The 19,454-nt window shown below is 42.9% G+C and overlaps 1 protein-coding gene across 2 annotated transcripts in view; it reads right to left on the bottom strand.

Annotated features, from left to right (window-relative positions):
* The window catches only part of BICDL1 (BICD family like cargo adaptor 1), a 114,551-nt gene that overhangs the window by 3,135 nt on the left and 91,962 nt on the right, over window positions 1-19,454 (bottom strand). Inside the window, exons 5-10 of one of the 2 annotated variants that reach the window (XR_006387398.1) lie at window positions 15,484-15,663; window positions 12,928-13,146; window positions 10,718-10,861; window positions 10,432-10,562; window positions 5,031-5,151; window positions 1,306-1,413 (exon numbers count right to left, since the gene is read on the bottom strand). Coding sequence is in view for 1 of the 2 variants with exons in the window: in XM_044275418.1 (XP_044131353.1) it covers window positions 5,031-5,151; window positions 10,432-10,562; window positions 10,718-10,861; window positions 12,928-13,146; window positions 15,484-15,663 (795 nt within the window). In the remaining variant the exon portion in view is untranslated. The remainder of the gene's footprint in view (window positions 1-1,305; window positions 1,414-5,030; window positions 5,152-10,431; window positions 10,563-10,717; window positions 10,862-12,927; window positions 13,147-15,483; window positions 15,664-19,454) is intronic. The other variant, XM_044275418.1, reaches the window with a different exon arrangement.

Genomic DNA, 19,454 nt, shown 5'->3' with positions numbered 1-19,454 from the left:
ACAGATGTCAAAATGCCAGAAAAAAAGCTTCAATGTGCTGGAAAAAAAAAGAAAAAAAAGCACCACCAAAATGCCAGCACCAAAAATGTGTGCAAAAACACTTCTTAAAAAAAAATTCTAAATTGCAAAAGTGTCATTAAAAACCTGTGTGAATTCACCTTTAGGCCCCTTTTACACGAGCGAGTTTTCCACGTGGGTGCAATGCGTGATGTGGACGCATTGCACCCGCACTGAATCCTGACCCATTCACTTCAATGGGTCTGTGTACATGTTTCTCTCGCATCAGTTCTGCGCTGTGTGAAAAACGCAGCATGTTCTATATTCTGCGTTTTTCACGCAGCCCTGGCCCCATAGATGTAAATGGGGCTTTAGTGAAAAACGCATTGCATCCGGAAGCAAGTGCAGATGCAATGCGTTTTTCACTGATGGTTGCTAGGAGATGTTTGTAAACCTTCATTTTTTTTTATCGCGCGCGCGAAAAACGCATCAAAACACATTGCACCCGCGCAGGAAAAACTGACTGAACTTGCTTGCAAAATGGTGCGAGTTTCACTGAATGCATCCGGAGCTAATCCGTCACGCTCGTGTGAAAGGGGGCCATAGGATTGTTTCTGGAGTTTTGCAGCAAAAATGCCAGCTACAGATGTTAGCTGAAAGTCTATGGCAGGCATTCTCAAACTGTGGCCCTCCAGCTGTTGCAAAACTACAACTCCCAGCATGCCCGAACAGCCTACAGGTATCTACAGCAGGGCATTGTGGGAGTTGTAGTTTTACAACAGCTGGAGGGCCGCAGTTTGAGGATGCCTGGTCTATGGGAAATAAAAAGCACAGAGCACACAAGGCTTAGCTACAGGGAAAAAAAAGTCTGTAAATGAAACTTCACCCAAAAAACACCTGTAAAAAAAAAAAAAAAACTGCATGAATTCAATGAGATTTTTTTTTTTACAAGCCAAATAAAATTGCTCACGTCTCGCTGCCTGTTTAAAAGGTTGAACAGTGACTTCTAGTAAAGCTACCTTGCAGAACTTACTAAGAGATGATTTGCATTCCTTCTTCTGAAGATGGACTAGTAGATTTTTTTGGTCCCCTTACATACGTATATGTTTGTTTTACCCTTTTAAACAAATGTGACAACTTATGCCTAAAACGAAGAGCCAAGAGGTGGGATGCAGTGATCACATGACAGCTTGGCACTATGAAATGTGGTTAAGTAATGGATACAGCAATTAAAAATGCCTTTGGTGAGATTGATGATGGTCCAACATGATGGATAAGCCACATACACTGATGCAGACAAAATCTCACCTCTAAGGCAGGAGGGGTGTATGATTAAAGTTGTCGAACTGGAACTGAGAAAGGCCATTAGATCAGAAACCAAAGGAGCCAGATAGTGAAAAGCCCTGAGGAAGCAAACTAGAGCCCAGAAACAAGAGAGATGTGAAGATGTAGTGCATTGGAACCGATCTTAAACTACTTCACTCTAGAATTTTGCCATAAAGGAACACATCCTATTTATTTTTATGGGGTTTATGATGCCAAAATGCAGCATGATATGTCTGATTGGATCTGTCATGGATTGCACAAAATGACATCGGCCTGCATTCGTTTTTACATTCAATTTATCGCTGTCTTTAATGTCTTTAATTTGCATGAAAAAATTCGGATTGAAAAACGGATGCAAATTAGGGTATACCTGGCAGATTTGCTGCCCACATTTGAGATCCACTGTAAATCCATGTTGCACATCTATATGGGATAGTTTCTGTATTGAGTGCACATATAAATGCATTCTCATGAAGGGCACACTGGCAGAAATGTCTGTCACGTGTGAACGTACCTGTATTCCTATGCATCAGTTATCCAATCAGAATAAGTAAAAAAAAATATATGCTTCAAAAAGAATGCACTGTACACTTGTATGTGTTCCAGAACCCCCAGAATAAACACAGATGTAGACCAATGTGTCAATGCATTTGGCATCAGATATTGATGAAAGATACTATTTTTTTCTTTTAGATGTCATGTAGGTGTGCCATCATACGCAGCAGATGGCACAAAATATGACGACTGAAGATCAGTTCCGTTCACCTTAACGAGGTTTGAAGAAATCCATGTGGTTGCCGCCCCATTCAAATGGATGGAACTGAAAATCTCCTGCGTGTGAAGGCACCCTAGCCTTGCCCTAATGGTTATCAGTTAAAGGGAAATATAATTTATCTGGGTAAGGGCCCATTCAGACGGCCATAGTGCTTTGCGGATCCGCAAAACATGAAAACCAACCGTGTGCGTTCCGCAATTTGCGGACTGCACATGGCCGCAACCCTACTAGAAAATGCCTATTCTTGTCCGCAATTGCAGACAAGAATAGGACAAGCTCTATCCGGAGCCGCGAAACGGAACCACTGATGCGGACAGCACATGGTGTGCTGTCTGCATCTTTTGCGGGACCTTTGAACTGAATGGGTCCGCACGCATTCCGCAAAATTAGGGAATGTATGAGGACTCATTCATAGGGCCGTCCGAATGAGCGCTAAAGCCTAGTTCACACAGTCAGTGTTTAGTCAGTGATTTCCATCAGTGATTATGAACAAAACCAGGCGTGTAGGCTACACAGAGAGAAGGTATGATGGAAAGATTTAGGCCTCATGCACACGACCGTTGTTTTGGTCGTGTGGACAAGAATAGGAAAATATATCGATGGCTGTCCGTGCCGTTCCGCAGATTGCGGAATGCACACGGACACCATGCTTCTTTTGCGGATCTACAATTTGCGGACCGCAAAACACACAACGGTTGTGTGCATGAGGCTATACACCTATTCTGTGTTTTTAACCCACACCTGGTTTTGGCTCACAATCACTGATGAAAAAAACTGATCAAATCACTGAAATGTGAACTAGGCCTAAGGATACAACCACACAGCAAGGCTGCACAGCGGTTGAGTATCGGGCACTAACGAAGACCGCGCTGTTTAGTCAATCTGCATTGTTAACAGCCACGTGGTATTGAAGGTGCTGCATGGCCAGTAACAAAGCAGGCGAAATAAACAACTCCTTCTTCATTGTTTAATTAGAGCCCGCTGTGGCTGTGTCGCAACTGCGCCATGTGGTCGTTCCTTTAAAGTCCATTTAACTGAGCACCTGAAATTAAATAAAGATTTTATTTAATATAAAGAAAACTCATGTTTAGGGCATGCTCACATGTTGCTTTTTTAATGCATTTTGCGATCATTTGTATAAATAATGCTACAAAGAATATGATAGAAGTTCGTGATTCATCTCAAGATACACAGTTCATATATAACCTTAGTTCACACAATACAGAATTTCAGTTCAGTTCTTTCTGCAGCTTTTGCAGCCCGATTGAAATGAATGGGTCCACATCCGATCCGCAGATGCGGACAGAAACTACGGCTGTGTGCATGGACCCTTAGGGCTCATTCAGACGGCCGTATGCTATCCGCATAAATGCGGATCCGTTTTTTTGCGGATTAGATGCTGACCTATTCACTTCGATGGGGCCCTTTTCTATTCCACGGTTCCGCAAAACAAATGAAACATGTCCTACACTTGTCCGTGAAAATCAGGACATGGCCCCATTGAAGTCTATGGGTCCGGAAAAATACTGAATGCTATGCGTTATTTCCTGCCCTCTCCCATTTGGGCATGGCAGACACATTCTCAGTCAGACCATCACTCCAATCAGAGAACGCTCCCCTGTAGTGACTTCATTAGATCATCGTACATTACAGTAATCAATGCAGTGTTCTTCTGTGGGCATCTTTATCTAGGACTATCAATAGAATAAGGGTCCTTACAAGAATTTGCACTGGCTATTTTCTGGGCTGTAAAAATGCCAGGATAACCTTGTGCGTTTTTTTTAGCCACCTACAGTTTTTGCCACTTTTTTAGGGCTTTTTTGTAAACATTGGGAGATTTATCAAAAGTGGTGTAAAGAAAAACTGTCTTAGTTGCCCACAGCAACCAATCAGATTCCTCCTTTCATTTTTCAGAACTCCTTTGTAAAATGAAAGGTGGAATCTGATTGGTTGCTATGAGCAACTAAGCCAGTTTCCCTTTAAACCAGTTGTGATAAATCTCCCCCATAGTGTTTGCCCACTAGCAATTTCTTAACCTTGTCTATATGGGAAAGACACCATGATGTGAAAACACCTGAAAAAACACCACAAGCTCCAGCATACTTTGTTTTTAAAAACAAAAACTAGTAGCAAGAATACGCTTGTGTGCCCTTTGTTTCATATTTTACATAGACCTTAAGCTGTCGTTTTTACAGAAAAAAAACCTTCAAAGTGCAGAAAAACGCAGGCAAAAATGCGTGAAAGCACTCTAAAAGTAAATTCACCTTGCGGATTTGTATGCAGAAAATCTGCATGAAATCGTCACGAAAATCTCATTAAAAAACCTCATACAAATCTGCACTATTTATCACAGTGCGTTTTTTGTTTATAATAACTCCATTAAAAAGTCTATGGGTAAAATCACTCCACATAAGGTGTGGAATTGCGCAAACAAATGACTTGCTGCGGATTTGAAAATCCGCACAGCAGGTCGATTTCTGCACTTAAAAAATACGCAAAGTGTACAGGAGATTTGGGAACCCTCATTCACTTTGCTGGTAACTCTATTACACGCAGTTTTTTTCTACACTAAAATCTGTGCGAAAAAGCCCTGCACATAATCTCCACCTAAGCTTGTCATTCTACACCTACTATTCATAGCAATTCTACACCTACAATTATCATGAGGATTACCTTGTATATATCATCTTCCACTCACAGCAGCAGTGAGCTGATAATGGATTACCTATCTCTATAGGAGGTCAATATTTTGTAACTAACTTTTAATGGCACAGCACTGCCAAAATGAAAAACGGTTAAAAAAAAATAGTTTTCTATGAATATTGAGATTAATAATACCTGGTTCTGATGGAAGTGTCCCTTTAAACAGTTAAACATTTATAAGAGACTGGTTTATTATAGAACAAGCAGCATATAGAAATACACTCCCTACCTGCCAAGCCTCCAGCTGCTGGGACAGATTCAGCTTTTGTTGAATGGCATCTAATAGTTGAGTGTTCAGTGACATCAAATCAATTCTACATTTTGCCAGCTCCATTTCCACAGCGTTTTTCCTGAATAAAAAAAACATCCATAATAAATGCACAAGATCTTTTGTTTTTACAACATACAGAAATATACAAATATACCTATAATCCATTATAATGGTAAAGTGATGGCATTTTATGAGCTCAGAAATCCTGTACTTGCCTCAAAGATGAGAAATAGCATTAGTTTTGATTCCCTAATACAGGTGCATCTCAAAAAAAAATTTATATCATGGAAAAGTTTATTTATTTCAGTAATTCAATTCACAAAATGAAACTCATTATATAGATCCATTACATAAAGTGATCTATTTCAAGGCTTTATTTCTTTTTTTGGCTTACAGCTAATGAAAACCCAAAAGTCAGTATCTCAGAAAATTATTGTGAAAAAGTTCAATATTGTAGACTCATGGTCTCACACTCACCATCAGCTAATCAACACAAAACACCTGCAAAGGTTTCATAAGCCACATGCCTAAATTGAGGTCCCTCAGTCTGGTTCACTAAGCTATACAATCATGGGAAAGACCACTGACTTCACAGTTGTCCAGAAGACAGTCATTGACACCCTCAATAAGTAGCAGTGGCGTAACTACCAGGGAAGCAGCTGCCCTGTTCAGGGCCCCTTCACAGCAGCCGCTAGTGTGATCTAATCTTACTGTCTGCTAAAGTCTCCTGGTCTGGGATTCGAACCCACAATCTCCAATCTATCAGTGTATCTGTGGCAAAGCATTTACCCTCACAGCCATAAAGGCTGCATTACAACTCATTGAAAAAATATGAGACTTCTACTGTTATAGCTGGCTAATTGTACATCTATACACATGACAGCTGCCCAAACACACCTAGCACTGCTATATCTGTATATGACAGCTGTCCCTGCACACTCAGCTCTGCTATATCTCTATATATGACAGCTGCCCCAGCAAACCCAGCTCTACTACATCTATACACATGACAGCTGCCCAAACACACCCAGCACTGCTATATCTCTATATGACAGCTGTCCCTGCACACTCAGCTCTGCTATATCTCTATATATGACAGCTGCCCCAGCAAACCCAGCTCTACTACATCTATACACACGACAGCTGCCGAAACACAGCCAGCTCTGCTACATCTATATGAGCAGCTGTCATGTGTATAGATGTACACTTAGCCAGCTATAACAGTAGAAGTCTCATATTTTTTCAGTCAGCAGCAAGACAGCTGGTATGGTCTTGTGGTTAGCTGCTTTGCCTCTGAGGTAGAAGGTCATGGGCTCGAATCCCAGCAGAATCTTTTCTGAAATACAAGCACTGACTCCATATAAGGACATACAGGGCGGGACACAGGAAGAGGCTATGATACTGGGACATGGGGGGGGGGGGCGAGAGGCACCTGATACTGGCACATGGGGAGGGAGAGAGGCACTTGATATTGGCACTTTTCTGTGGGGGGGGGGTGGCACTATGATACTGGCACATGGGGGGGGCGAGGCACTTAATACTGGCACTATGATAATGGGACATGGGGGGGAAGAGAGAGGCACTTGATACTGGCACATGGGGGTGGGAAGGAGAGAGGCACTTGATACTGGCACATGGGGGGTGGGAAGGAGAGAGGCACTTGATACTGGCACATGGGGGTGGGAAGGAGAGAGGCACTTGATACTGGCACATGGGGGGTGGGAAGGAGAGAGGCACTTGATACTGGCACATGGGGGGAGATGGCACTATGATACTGGGACATGTGGGGGGGAGAGAGGCACATGATGGGGGGGCATCTATGGGGACACTTACTGGCACATTATTGGGGGGCATTATGGGGGACACTAGGCCGGAAGCCTATCAGAGGCCGGACACTGAAGGGCATCTACTGGGGCACTATATATGGGGCATTTTATACTGGTACATTATGGGGGGCACTAGCAGGAAGGGGGGAGAGGAGCACTATGGGGGAATTTCTTGGGGGCACTATATAGGGGTATATTATGGGGGCACTATGGGGACATTAGCTCAACTGGGGGCATTACAAGGGGGTATTTTTGCACTGTCACATTATAAGGAGAATTATTACTACTGGGGGGCATTATGGTGGGCTTTATTACTCCCCCATGGTATGACCCCCTAGTAGCAGCCTCTCCCTGCTCTGCTATCCCTCTGCCCCTTCTCCAAATCCTTATTATAAAATCTTTCTCATTAGGATAAAACACAACATCAGCTCCGCCGAGCCCCCGGCCAAAGTGTGGAAGTGGCGTCCGAGACCCCCAAGGGCCAAGCCAAGTAACTGTAAGTGTTCATATGAAATATGTTTATGTTATACACATATAGCCTACACTGTGCCACACAATGTACAGTCATATGTACAGCGCTATGGAATGAATGGCGCTTAAATAATAAATAATAATAATAATACCTCTACACTGTGCCCCACAATATACAGTATACCGCTACACTGTGCCCCACAATATACAGTATACCGCTACACTGTGCCACACAATATAAAGTATACCTCTACACTGTGCCACACAATATACCTCTACACTGTGCCACACAATATACAGTATACCTCTACACTGTGCCTCACAATATACAGTATACCGATACACTGTGCCACACAATATACAGTATACCTCTACACTGTGCCTCACAATATACCTCCACACTGTGCCACACAATATACAGTATACCGCTACACTGTGCCACACAATATACAGTATACCGCTACACTGTGCCCCACAATATACAGTATACCGCTACACTGTGCCAAAGGAGTGGGGTTTACACAGGAGGAGAGAGATGCGAAGCGCGCTGAGGGGGGCCCTTACAAATATTTGCTGTGGGGCCCAGTCACTTCTAGTTACGCCCCTGATAAGTAGGGTAAGCCACAAAAGGTCATTGCTGAAAAAATCTGGCTGTTCACAGAGTGTTGTATCCAAGCATATTAAAGGGGTTGTATCATCTCAAACATTGGGGGCACATCGCACATGGACGGCTGCCTTCCATTCACTTCTATGGGACTGCCGAAAATAGCTTGGCTTTTTCCATAAGCCCCATAGAAGTTAATGGAGCAGTAGCCACACTAGCGTGGTGCGCTCTCCATTTATTTCAATGGGACTGCTGAAAATAGCTGAGCGCGCACCTCTGCTATTTTCAGCAATCCCATAGGAATGAATGGAGGGCAGCCGCACATGCGCGGTACGCCCTCCTTCACGTTGCGGACTCCGTTCTAAATATATTAGCAGGTCCCACAGGTAGGACCTGCTCCTGTAAGACATTGGGGGCATATCCTAGTGATATGCCCCCAATGTCTGATATGATACAGCCCCTTTAATGAAAAGTTCAGTGTAAGGCCTCATGCACACAACCGTGGTTTTGGTCCGCATCCGAGCTGCAGTTTTGGCAGCTCAGATGCGGACCCATTTACTTCAATGGGGCCGCAAAAGATGCAGACAGCACTCCGCATCCGTTGCTCCGTTCCGTGGTCCGCAAAAAAAATATAACCTGTCCTATTCTTGTCCGCAAATTGCGGAACGCACACGGACAACATCTGTGTTATGCGTATCCGCAATTTTTGGACCACAAAACACACAACGGTCGTGTGCATGTAGCCTAAGGAAAAAGTGTGGTAGAAAAAGGTGCACAAGCAACAGGGATAACTGCTGCCTTGAAAGGATTGTCAAGAAAAGGCCACGGAAGAATTTGAAATTCACAAGGAGTGGACTGTTGCTGGAGTCAGTGCTTCAACAGCCACCACACACGGACGTATCCAGGACATGGGCTACAACTGTCACTTTCCTTGTGTCAAGCCACTCATGACTCAGAGACGTCAGAAGCATCTTACCTGGGCTAAGAAGAAAAAAGACTGGACTGTTTCTCAGTGGTCCAAAGTCTTATTTTCAGATGAAAGTTAATTTTGCATTTCATTTAAAAATCAAGGTCCAACAGGGGGGAGCTATAAACGACATGGTCATTGTTAGGGGCAGTGATAGGGGAGTGTCTATGTAACTAGCTGGGGGGGGGGGAGGAGCTATAGACTAGCTGGGTGTTAGGGGCAGTGATAGGGGAGTGTCTATGTAACTAGCTGGGGGGGGAGGAGCTATAGACTAGCTGGGTGTTAGGGGCAGTGATAGGGGAGTGGCTATGTAACTAGCTGGGTGGGAGGAGCTATAAACTAGCTGGGCATTGTTAGGGGTGGAGCTGTGGCAGAGAAAGGAGACGAGCATCATGGGTTTGGTTGGATACAGCAACAGGAAGTACTACATACAGGATGTAAACCAGAGTATTTGTTTACATGATGAAAATAGGTCAGGAAGGTCCAAAAAAAAAAAAAAAAAAAGGCCTTAAGAAGATGTACATGAGGTAAGCAACCATATGAGAATATCTGCTAAGAAAAAAACCCCATAAAAACCTCAGTAAAACCATTTATCTGGGCCATGAAAAGCCTCCCAAGGGTGACACATACTGAGGGTTATTCCCATCTCAGGCATGAATGGCTGAGATAGTGCAACCCCTTGTTAGGAACTGGTGAGCTATGCCAGTCATCTGAGCTTTGCCAATCCTAAGTTACCTTCCAATGTTAATCAGGTAAAACCTAAATGAATCTACTAGTAAAATATGAGAAAAGAATGATGCATGAACTCATATGAAAGAGTTCATGAGACAACACAAGTTTCTCAATAAAGGTCCTTACACACATGAATTTTGAACGCCAGAATAACCGCATGCATTAAAGGGGTTGTCCGGGTTCAGAGCTGAACCCGGATATACCCTTATTTTCACCCAGGCAGCGCCCCTAATGTTGGCATCGGAGCATCTCATGCTCCTATGCGCTCCCGTGCCCTGCGCTAAATCGCTCAGGGCACGGGCTTTTTTGTTTTCAATAACACTCTGCCGGGCTGTAACTTCTGCCCGGCAGTGTGTTCGGCGACGTCACCGGCTCTAAGGGGCGGGCTTTAGCTCTGCCCTAGCCGTTTTACTGGCTAGGGCAGAGCTAAATCCCGCCCATCAATGCCGGTGACGTCACCGGGCTGCCTGTCAGCCCCATAGAGAGCCCCGGTACGTCACCGGAACTCCTAAAAATGCCTTTGCCCTGCGCAATTTAGCGCAGGGCAAAGGAGAGCATTGGAGCATGAACTGCTCCGATGCTCATGTCAGGGGGGCTGCCTGGGTGAAAATGGAGGGATGTCCGGGTTCAGCAAAAACCCGGACATCCCTCCGGGTGTGTTTATTTATGGTGTTAAAAAATTGTAAGAGCTACAGCATGCTGTGTTTTGGAAATATTTCAGCAAGTCTGATACAGTTAATGTTGAGAAATTCTGATTACTTGGCTATAGCTTCATCTCGATCCTTTATGGCCTTCAGCAGCTGATCATGTGTATCATTATTCTGGGTAAGCTCCAGGAGGTGGTCTCGTTCTTCTTTCAGTGCAGACATTTCCACACTTAATAAGGTTACCTGCCAGAAAACATGATATTGTAGTTAGAAGCCAATACTGAATCACAAATAGTAAAGGGAACCTGTCAGCAAGACCATGCTGTCCTAACTGCAGCTAGTATGATTTAGTGACAGGTTCCATGGTCAAGATGAACAATGTCTTCTTTAGGTTGTACCTGTTTGTGAAGCTGTTGTAGCTCCTCAAAAGTTTGCTTCATTCTTACTTGTTCTCCTTGTAAGAGCTCCCTCAGAGCTTTTGAGTCTTCACTTGTTCGTTTGATTTGTTCCTCCAAACCATCGTCTTCACATTTTCGTGAACTCTATAATGCAAAAGTGATGAGATAATGTATTAAATAAGCATACAAATAATGATAAACCTGAAGTGTGAAATAAACTAGTATTTACCTAGACCAGCGGTCAGTAACCTTCGGCACTCCAGCTGCTGTGAAACTACAATTCCCAGCATGCTCCATTCATTTCTATGGGGGTTCGGAGAAGAACAGAGTAAGTATGCATGCTGGGAGTTGTAGTTTCCCAACACCTGGAGTGCCGGAGGTTGCCTACCCCTGACCTAGACCTTACATATGTCACTACTACTTTACTCTTTGATGGCAACAATGCCTGTTCATTGTAAACTGATTTACATATCGGCCAGTGTTTTCTTATTTTCAAGCCAAGATTATAGGACTTTAAAGGGGGTAGCAATATTATGGGTTACACAGTGTTCATCAGTAAAAATGGGAAGTAAATTGGGCTCCTAAGAACTATCGTTGAGGCCTTTTGCCATCATTGGTCATTGTATATGTTTTATACTTAATTATAATGCTATACATGAAACTATAGCCCAGTAAGGTTAACATCTGTTGTGGGTAAACTGTTTGAAGGTTTTCTAAGAGATGCTATCTTGGAGGATCTCAATGAAAACAAGCAAATAACATATCAGCATGCTTCATGAGGGATCGGTCATGTCAAACGAATTAAGTTCTAGACTTGACAGTGGCGAATCAATGGATGTCGTATATCTGGACTTCTCCAAAGCATTTGACACTACCACATAAAAGGTTAGTATATAAAATGAGAATGCTTGGACTGGGAGAAAATGTCTGTATGTGGGTAAGTAACTGGCTGAGTGATAGAAAACAGAGGGTGGTTATTAATGTCACATACTCAGATTGGGTCACTGTCACTTGTGGAGTACCTCAGGGGTCAGTATTGGGCCCTATTCTCTTCAATATATTTATCAATGATCTTGTAGAAGGCTTGCATAGTAAAATATCAATTTTTGTAGATGACACTAAACTGTGTAAAGTAATTTACACTGATGAGGACAGTATACTACTACAGAGGGATCTGGATAGATTGGAGGCTTGGGCAGATAAGTGGCAGATGAGGTTTAACACTGACAAATGTAAGGTTATGCACATGGGAAGGAATAATGCAAGTCACCCGTACATACTAAATGGTAAAACACTGGGTAACACTGACATGGAAAAGGGCCTAGGAATTTTAACTAAGCTGCAAAAACCAGTGTCAGGCAGCTGCTGCCAAGGCCAATAGGATAATGGGTTGCATCTAAAGGGGCATAGATGCCCGTGAGGAGAACATAGTCCTACCACTTTACAAATCACTAGTCAGACCACACGTGGAGTACTGTGTACAGTTCTGGGCTCCTGTGAACAAGGCAGACATAGCAGAGCTGGAGAGGGTCCAGAGGAGGGCAACTAAAGTAATAACTGGAATGGGTGGACTACAGTATCCTGAAAGATTATCAACATTATGGTTATTCACTTTAGAAAAAAGACGACTGAGGGGAGATCTAATAACTATGTATAAATATATCAGGGGTCAGTACAGAGATCTATCCCATCATCTATTTATCCCCAGGACTGTGACTGTGACAAGGGGACATCCACTAAGTCTAGAGGAAAGAAGGTTTGTACACAAACATAGAAGAGGATTCTTTACGGTAAGAGCAGTGAGACTATGGAACTCTCTGCCTGCGGAGGTGGTGACGGTGAGTACAATAAAGGAATTCAAGAGGGGCCTGGATGTATTTCTGGAGTGTAATAATATTACAGGCTATAGCTACTAGAGAGGGGTCGTTGATCCAGGGAGTTATTCTGATTGCCTTATTGGAGTCGGGAAGTGGGGAAAATTGGCTTCTACCTCACAGGTTTTTTTTTTGCCTTCCTCTGGATCAACTTGCAGGATAACAGACCGAACTGGATGGACAAATGTCTTTTTTCGGCCTTATATACTATGTTACTATAATCACATCACTCTCATTTATGGTCATTTTGCTATTCTCACAACTAAAGGAAATACAGTATATGATATTTTTGTCACCCAAAACCAAACGTTTCTAGATATATAATGTATGAAGTACCGCTGCTTCACAAGTATCCAGTATGCTTAATATAAGGCTCTTCAGTTCACTCAGGGCAGTGCGGAGGCTCCCGGCTGGCACGTCTTTGGCAGATGAGGTTTCAGAGGATTCATCCATAGAGGAGTCAGTGGACACTGCAGAATCTGCACTTTCATTTCCCCTAAGTTGGCAGCAAAGAGATCGGACCTGACAATGTGCTTCCCACAGCTGCAGCCTCAACTGAAAGTGCAAGCAAAACACTGGCCACGTTAATGTACTACAGGATCCACAATACCCAACTATATAATAAGTAATACATAATAGATAATATAAACTATCATACAAAATAGCTTCTTCTTCATCCAGAATCTCACTCACTGTAGGCTTAGGGCAGTGTTTCCCACTGCGCATTCACACTGCACAGTGTTGTGAATTTTCTTGATCCACTTGTATGTGACCTCAATGTTATAAAAATGTAATACATAATTTTTTTCATTCTATTCTGCCTTTGGAGCAGCAGACATGTTATTGTAAAACAATCTGTGTCTTCTGACTAGATGACATAGAGGCCACTAGTAATATGTTTCCTGGTAGCTGGCCTTTGTTATTATCAGATCATCTCGAAACATAATGAAAGGGATAATGAAATTTAAAATATCCTCTGTTCCACAATATATGTTCAATCTTACCTTCCCTCACCTTCATCATGCCCTGATTTGCCAAAATCTACAAATACAAACCTTAAAATGGCTATAGACATTAGTTGTTTGCCAACCAATAATGGGGACAAGTGGTTCCCATGACTTTCTGGTCTCTCTTATCATTCGAGAAAACAAAGGATTTTAAGGCAGGTTTAAAGATGAGTCTGTCATCAGTTCTGGCCATGCTTAACTGGTGACAGCACTAGATAGGGGCTGGGGAGAGAAGGTGAAATATACCTTTCATGGAGCTTTTCTCAACTGGAATAGTAAGAATAGGAAGTTTTCTTCTGCCAAATTCTGCTCCTGCAATTGCCCTGGGCAGGGCTTCACTGTGATATGCTCTCTGCATTGAGCTGCTTCACAGCTCCTCCGCTCTGCTGAGTGCTGACCATTAGTGGTCTCCTGGTAGGATGCTACGGTTGTCATGCAGATGGGAGGGGCTGCGAATTAGCCTAATGCAGAGAGCACGCCAGAGTGAAGCTCCACCCTGGGCACTTGCAGGAGCAGAATTTGGCAGAAGAAATGTCCCACAAAAGATATATTTGTCCTGTTCTTTCCCGACCCCACCTACTGCTGTCAACGGTTATTTATGGTCAAAAGTGCTTACAATCTGACATATCCCAGTTTCTCATAACCATTGACAATTTGGTTGTAAATCGTACTGCCTTGCACATGAAACTCCCTAAATGCTATGTTAAAAGTATAGAAAAGTCTACAAGTTATTGTCTGTCCCGAGTTTTCCGCCTGGTCTGGTCCCTACACTGAAAAACATGTACTTTCCACACACATTCACCTCCTGCAATACATTTGGTGGCATTTCTTCTGTAGCATAAAAAGATATCACACTGAGCATGGTCACATTTGCTTGTTTCTAAGTGACCACCTGAAATCACGTGGGTGGGCGCTGCCCAGCTAAAGGTGATTACTCATTGAGTCTCAAGGATTTTATCCATAATTGTAGTGCGTAACTTTAAAGAAATGTGATAGATCATCATCTAAAGATTAGAAACAACCATAGTTATTACATTTTGTGGCAATGTTTAAAGTATTGTGCACATTATGGAACTGTATTATGGGATGTATAGTTCAACATGGTGGAACCAAGTATTTCCCTAAAAGCATTAAAAGAGTGTTTCTAAGGGAAAGCTATGCCTTTCTATACCAGTTGCCGTGTCTTTTTTAAAATCCATTCTGCTACAAAAATATACATAAACTACCATATCGCACGGATCACAAATATAGTTATAACGAGACCTTAGACCATTTATGATCCAAAAAAGCCAGCTGTGGAAAAATAGCTACCTGAAGAACTGCAGTTGCTGAGAACAGCATTGTTATTGCAGAAAGATTTCTGGACCCTCAGGTATTAGGCTACTTTCACACTAGCGTTTTAGTTTTCCGGTATTGAGATGCGTCATAGGGGCTCAGTACCGGAAAAAACGCTTCAGTTTTGTCCTCATTCAACTGAACCGAACGGAGTGCTCCAAAATGCATTCCGTTCCATTTAGTTGCATTCCCAGACTGGAGAGCAAACCGCAACATGTTGTATTTTGCTTTCTGTCCTGGGATGCGGAGCAAGACGGATCCGGCATTACCCTCAATGCAAGTCAATGAGGACGGATCCGTTTTCTCTGACACAATCTGGCACAATAGAAAACGGATCCGTCTCCCATTGACTTTCAATGGAGTTAATGACGGATCCGTCTTGGCAATGTTAAATATAATACAACCGGATCTGTTTATCACGGATGTAGACGGTTGTATTATCAGTAACGGAAGCGTTTTTGCTGGACCCTGCCGGATCAGGCAAAAACTAGTGTGAAAGTAGCCTTAGACAAAGGATTTTTTCAATAAATGTAAAAGCTGGTGCATTTACCTGCTCCCGTTCCTGCTCCTGCTCTTCGGCTTCTATACTTTGTTCAATTTCTGACAGCAGGGAGGTACTTGTGCTGTTTAGATGTTGGAGACACTTCTCCTCTCTGAGCTCCTCCATTTTCATTTTCAGCTGCCGGTAGGAATGCCGTAGCTCTTCCAACTCCAGCTGACTCTCACCCAGCTGCAGAAGAAGCAAATCCACACAGCTTTTATAAGAAAAACTGATATTTTTTGACAAGAAAACAAAAAATGCTACTTTTAAATTATTACTAGATTTGCTCAATGTCTGGATTTCCAGATTTTATCCCATGGGTTATCCTATAAATACAATAAAATAAAAAAATATCTGGAGTAATGCACACCTTTAAAAAACGCTGCTCTCCCGTGTAATTTTCACCTTATGGCAATCAGTCACCTGCATCTCCTAGGCATGCACTGCACGCAGCTCTTGTTAACCCCTTCCTCCCCTGCATAGAAAATAGCCCTTCATACACTGGCCACAGCCCCAGAGATTCCGCTCATAAAAAGCACTATAAATATGCAATATAACCCCTCCTTAGCTGATAGAGAGAGATATAGATACAGGCTTGGACGGGCCCACAGCTAAATCTTCCGGTGGACCCCTAGTCCCCCACCCCCTGCACAAGTGGCACATGGCCCAGCACTACATATAGAAAGGCATATCAACCAGCCTAAATTCATATAAAAAAAACTCCCTGTGTATTGCAGACCTCTATTTGCTGTCCCCAATATGGGCACCACAGCCATACGGTCATGTGAATGGGCCCGTAAGGTCAAAGCTTGTGCTTGTGACCGTTACATAGTCATACATCTAGCACATTTTTATTTCATACTATACAATTGGATATCCATGGATGGTAAATATAACCTGGGCCCTGTACTACGTGACTCACATGACAGATATCTACAAAACATGTTTGTCATTTGGAGAAGCTTTAATTGTTCTGCACTGAATGCGCTATAATATATTTAACACTGATAATTGCCAATGGGATTGGAAGTGTCTTTAAAGGGAACCTGTCACCCAAAAATCGCCTATTAATCTGTTTACAGTACCTTATAGTGCTGTATAGTCGTTTCCTGATGCACTTTTTGTTAGTTTTGCCGCATGTATGCTCAGTCAGAAATCGATGTTATATTCAGCTGCTGCCCCGTGCTTCAAGTCAGGCTTGAAGTCACGGGGGCAGCGGCCTCGGCGTCTTACATGGCCCTCTCCCCGCCCCCTGCCTCTGTGACTGACAGCCGAAATCCGATTCCGGGACCGCGCTCAACGGCCGCATGCGCAGTAAAGGGCGGCAGGAGCGCGGTCCCGGCTGCCGCGCGTACTACGCGCCGTCTTACTTTCGCCGCACTGCGCATGCGCCCGACATCCTGTATCAAACGCGCCCGCGCCCAGATGCCGGGCGCGTTTGATACAGGATGTCGGGCGCATGCGCAGTGCGGCGAAAGTAAGACGGCGCGTAGTACGCGCGGCAGCCGGGACCGCGCTCCTGCCGCCCTTTACTGCGCATGCGGCCGTTGAGCGCGGTCCCGGAATCGGATTTCGGCTGTCAGTCACAGAGGCAGGGGGCGGGGAGAGGGCCATGTAAGACGCCGAGGCCGCTGCCCCCGTGACTTCAAGCCTGACTTGAAGCACGGGGCAGCAGCTGAATATAACATCGATTTCTGACTGAGCATACATGCGGCAAAACTAACAAAAAGTGCATCAGGAAACGACTATACAGCACTATAAGGTACTGTAAACAGCTTAATAGGCGATTTTTGGGTGACAGGTTCCCTTTAAAAGAACAGCTGCACCCCGGTTGGCACCCTGCACTAGTGTTTGCTGCTTGAGACTGTAGTAAAGAAAAACACGAATGCGTAAATGAGACATACATAACAGGAATATTGCAGATGGTGCGAAAGATTGAATCATGACAACGCTTTGTAATCATCTGAGATAATGGGAAGTTACACGTGAAAATAGTGTGGCCAATTATTTGGTTTATTTGATTTTTATAAGCCCTGGACCTATTTGTTAAATTTCTGATTTCCCCACACTCAATCCATAGACCTTTAGCAGAATACAAAATTATATTCTGCTGTACAGAGAAGAGAGAAGCCCCATAGCAAAGACCCAAATGGATCCCTACATATGTGGCTGGGTTACCACAAAGAACAGAAGGGCCTCGTGTTTCTTGCCGCTTTCACTCCCTTTTCATGACCAATGGGCCAATTCCCCACCTCCTTACTTTACAAGAATTACATAGGCTCCCTGTATGGTATGTACATCCTCGGATGGGAGAAAGGAGCTTCAAATTTCAGTGTGACTAAACCCTACTGTAATATACTTTTTTATTATAATCCAAAAAGTGGGGTTTTACTTTGACTGCTCTCCTGCCTTGAATAATACACATATAGTTATAGAACATTTGTCACCTCTCCTGATATGTCTGTTTCAGTAACTAATTGCATTCCTCCAATGTAATAACAATTCTGGAGCATCTTTCATATCATTTTGTGCTGGGCAATTATTCCTAATAAATGTTTACGAATAAACTACTAGCAGTCTGCAATGAGGGTCCAGCCGGGTGTTACCAGTTGGGGAAGGGGATGTCCCTGCACAGTCTGACACTATCCAATCAGTGCTGCCACTGTCAGACTGTGCAGGGACCCCCCCCCCCCCCCCCCCCCCCAAGTGGTAACACCCATCTGAATCTACACTGAAAACTGCTAGCAATTCATTTATAACTTCTAGCAGGAATAATAGGAACACAACATCATAGAATCATAAGAATAGATGCTCCAGAACTGTTATAACATGGGAAATGAAAGTAGCTCCTAAAACAGACAGGTTACAGGTTCTCTTTAGGTAACTTGACCAGAACAGAACTGTAGTCAATGCAGGAAGAAAGATCAAGCTCTGTGCTTTATCATGCTGACGATTATTGGCTGTATATTACAAAGAACATTGTTCATTCATAAATCGTCAGATTTCTAATTGATTCTGTTCCATCATCTTTTTCTTGTATGTTTCCAGATCACCATGCAGTCCAAAACCAGAAACTATTCTAGTAGTTATCATTTTCATATTTTCTTCTATTCCTTTTCTTATGTTTTTTGAACTTGCAACTTGCAAATCTAAATTGACACAAAGTTATTGCTTTTTTTTTTAATTTACACTTTTTAGCTATTACATTTTTACCAAAGCAATAAACAAAAACAAAAGGATTTGTGTCCAAGTCATAAGGAGGATTAAGAAAATGGAATGTAAATGCTGTAATTAAGTCATGTAAGGTTTTAGAGGAATGCTAATAAATTCCGACTTATGAAAATGAAAAAGTCATTTACTTGAAGACAAGCAAAATTTAGTAAAATAAACATGTATAAAACAATACTATATGTCTAAAAGCATCACTTAACCAAGGTCTTTTTACATGGGCAGCTTTCAGCCCAGAAAAAGTGCTGATCGACCAATAAACGTCTTAGGGGATGAACGATCATTAGTATGATTGTTACTCCTCCTTTACAGTTTGCATATATTGTTATACTGTCGACAGCATGTCCCCTGTTCACACAGTCAGATGGGTTGCCGACAAACAATTATTTCTATATTAATATACATGATGTGATCAGCCAATGAACAAACATTTGCTTGTTTGTCGGGTGATCACTGGGACGATTAGACGGGTTTCTGATCGTTTGTACGAATACTCATTCCAGATCACTGGCCTGTATAAAAGGGCCATTAGTTGTAGGTATGTCAGCACATTTAAATGACACACTAATGTAAAATTTAAACAGTAGTTTCATAAGTTTTATTTTATAAATGCATATTAAAAAGCCTTTAGAAACCAGTACAGAAAAACATCATGAAAAACAACAAATCTAGAAGATGCTGTTTTTTTAATTACCGAATTTTTCGCCCCATAAGACGCACCGTTCCCCCCCAAAGGTGTGTCAAAAAATGCC

Source organism: Bufo gargarizans, chromosome 1 (genome assembly GCF_014858855.1).
Source record: "Bufo gargarizans isolate SCDJY-AF-19 chromosome 1, ASM1485885v1, whole genome shotgun sequence".
Classification (NCBI taxonomy): Eukaryota; Metazoa; Chordata; class Amphibia; order Anura; family Bufonidae; genus Bufo; species Bufo gargarizans.
Note: the sequence above shows the minus strand (reverse complement) of the source record. Positions and strands in the feature narration are given on the sequence as shown.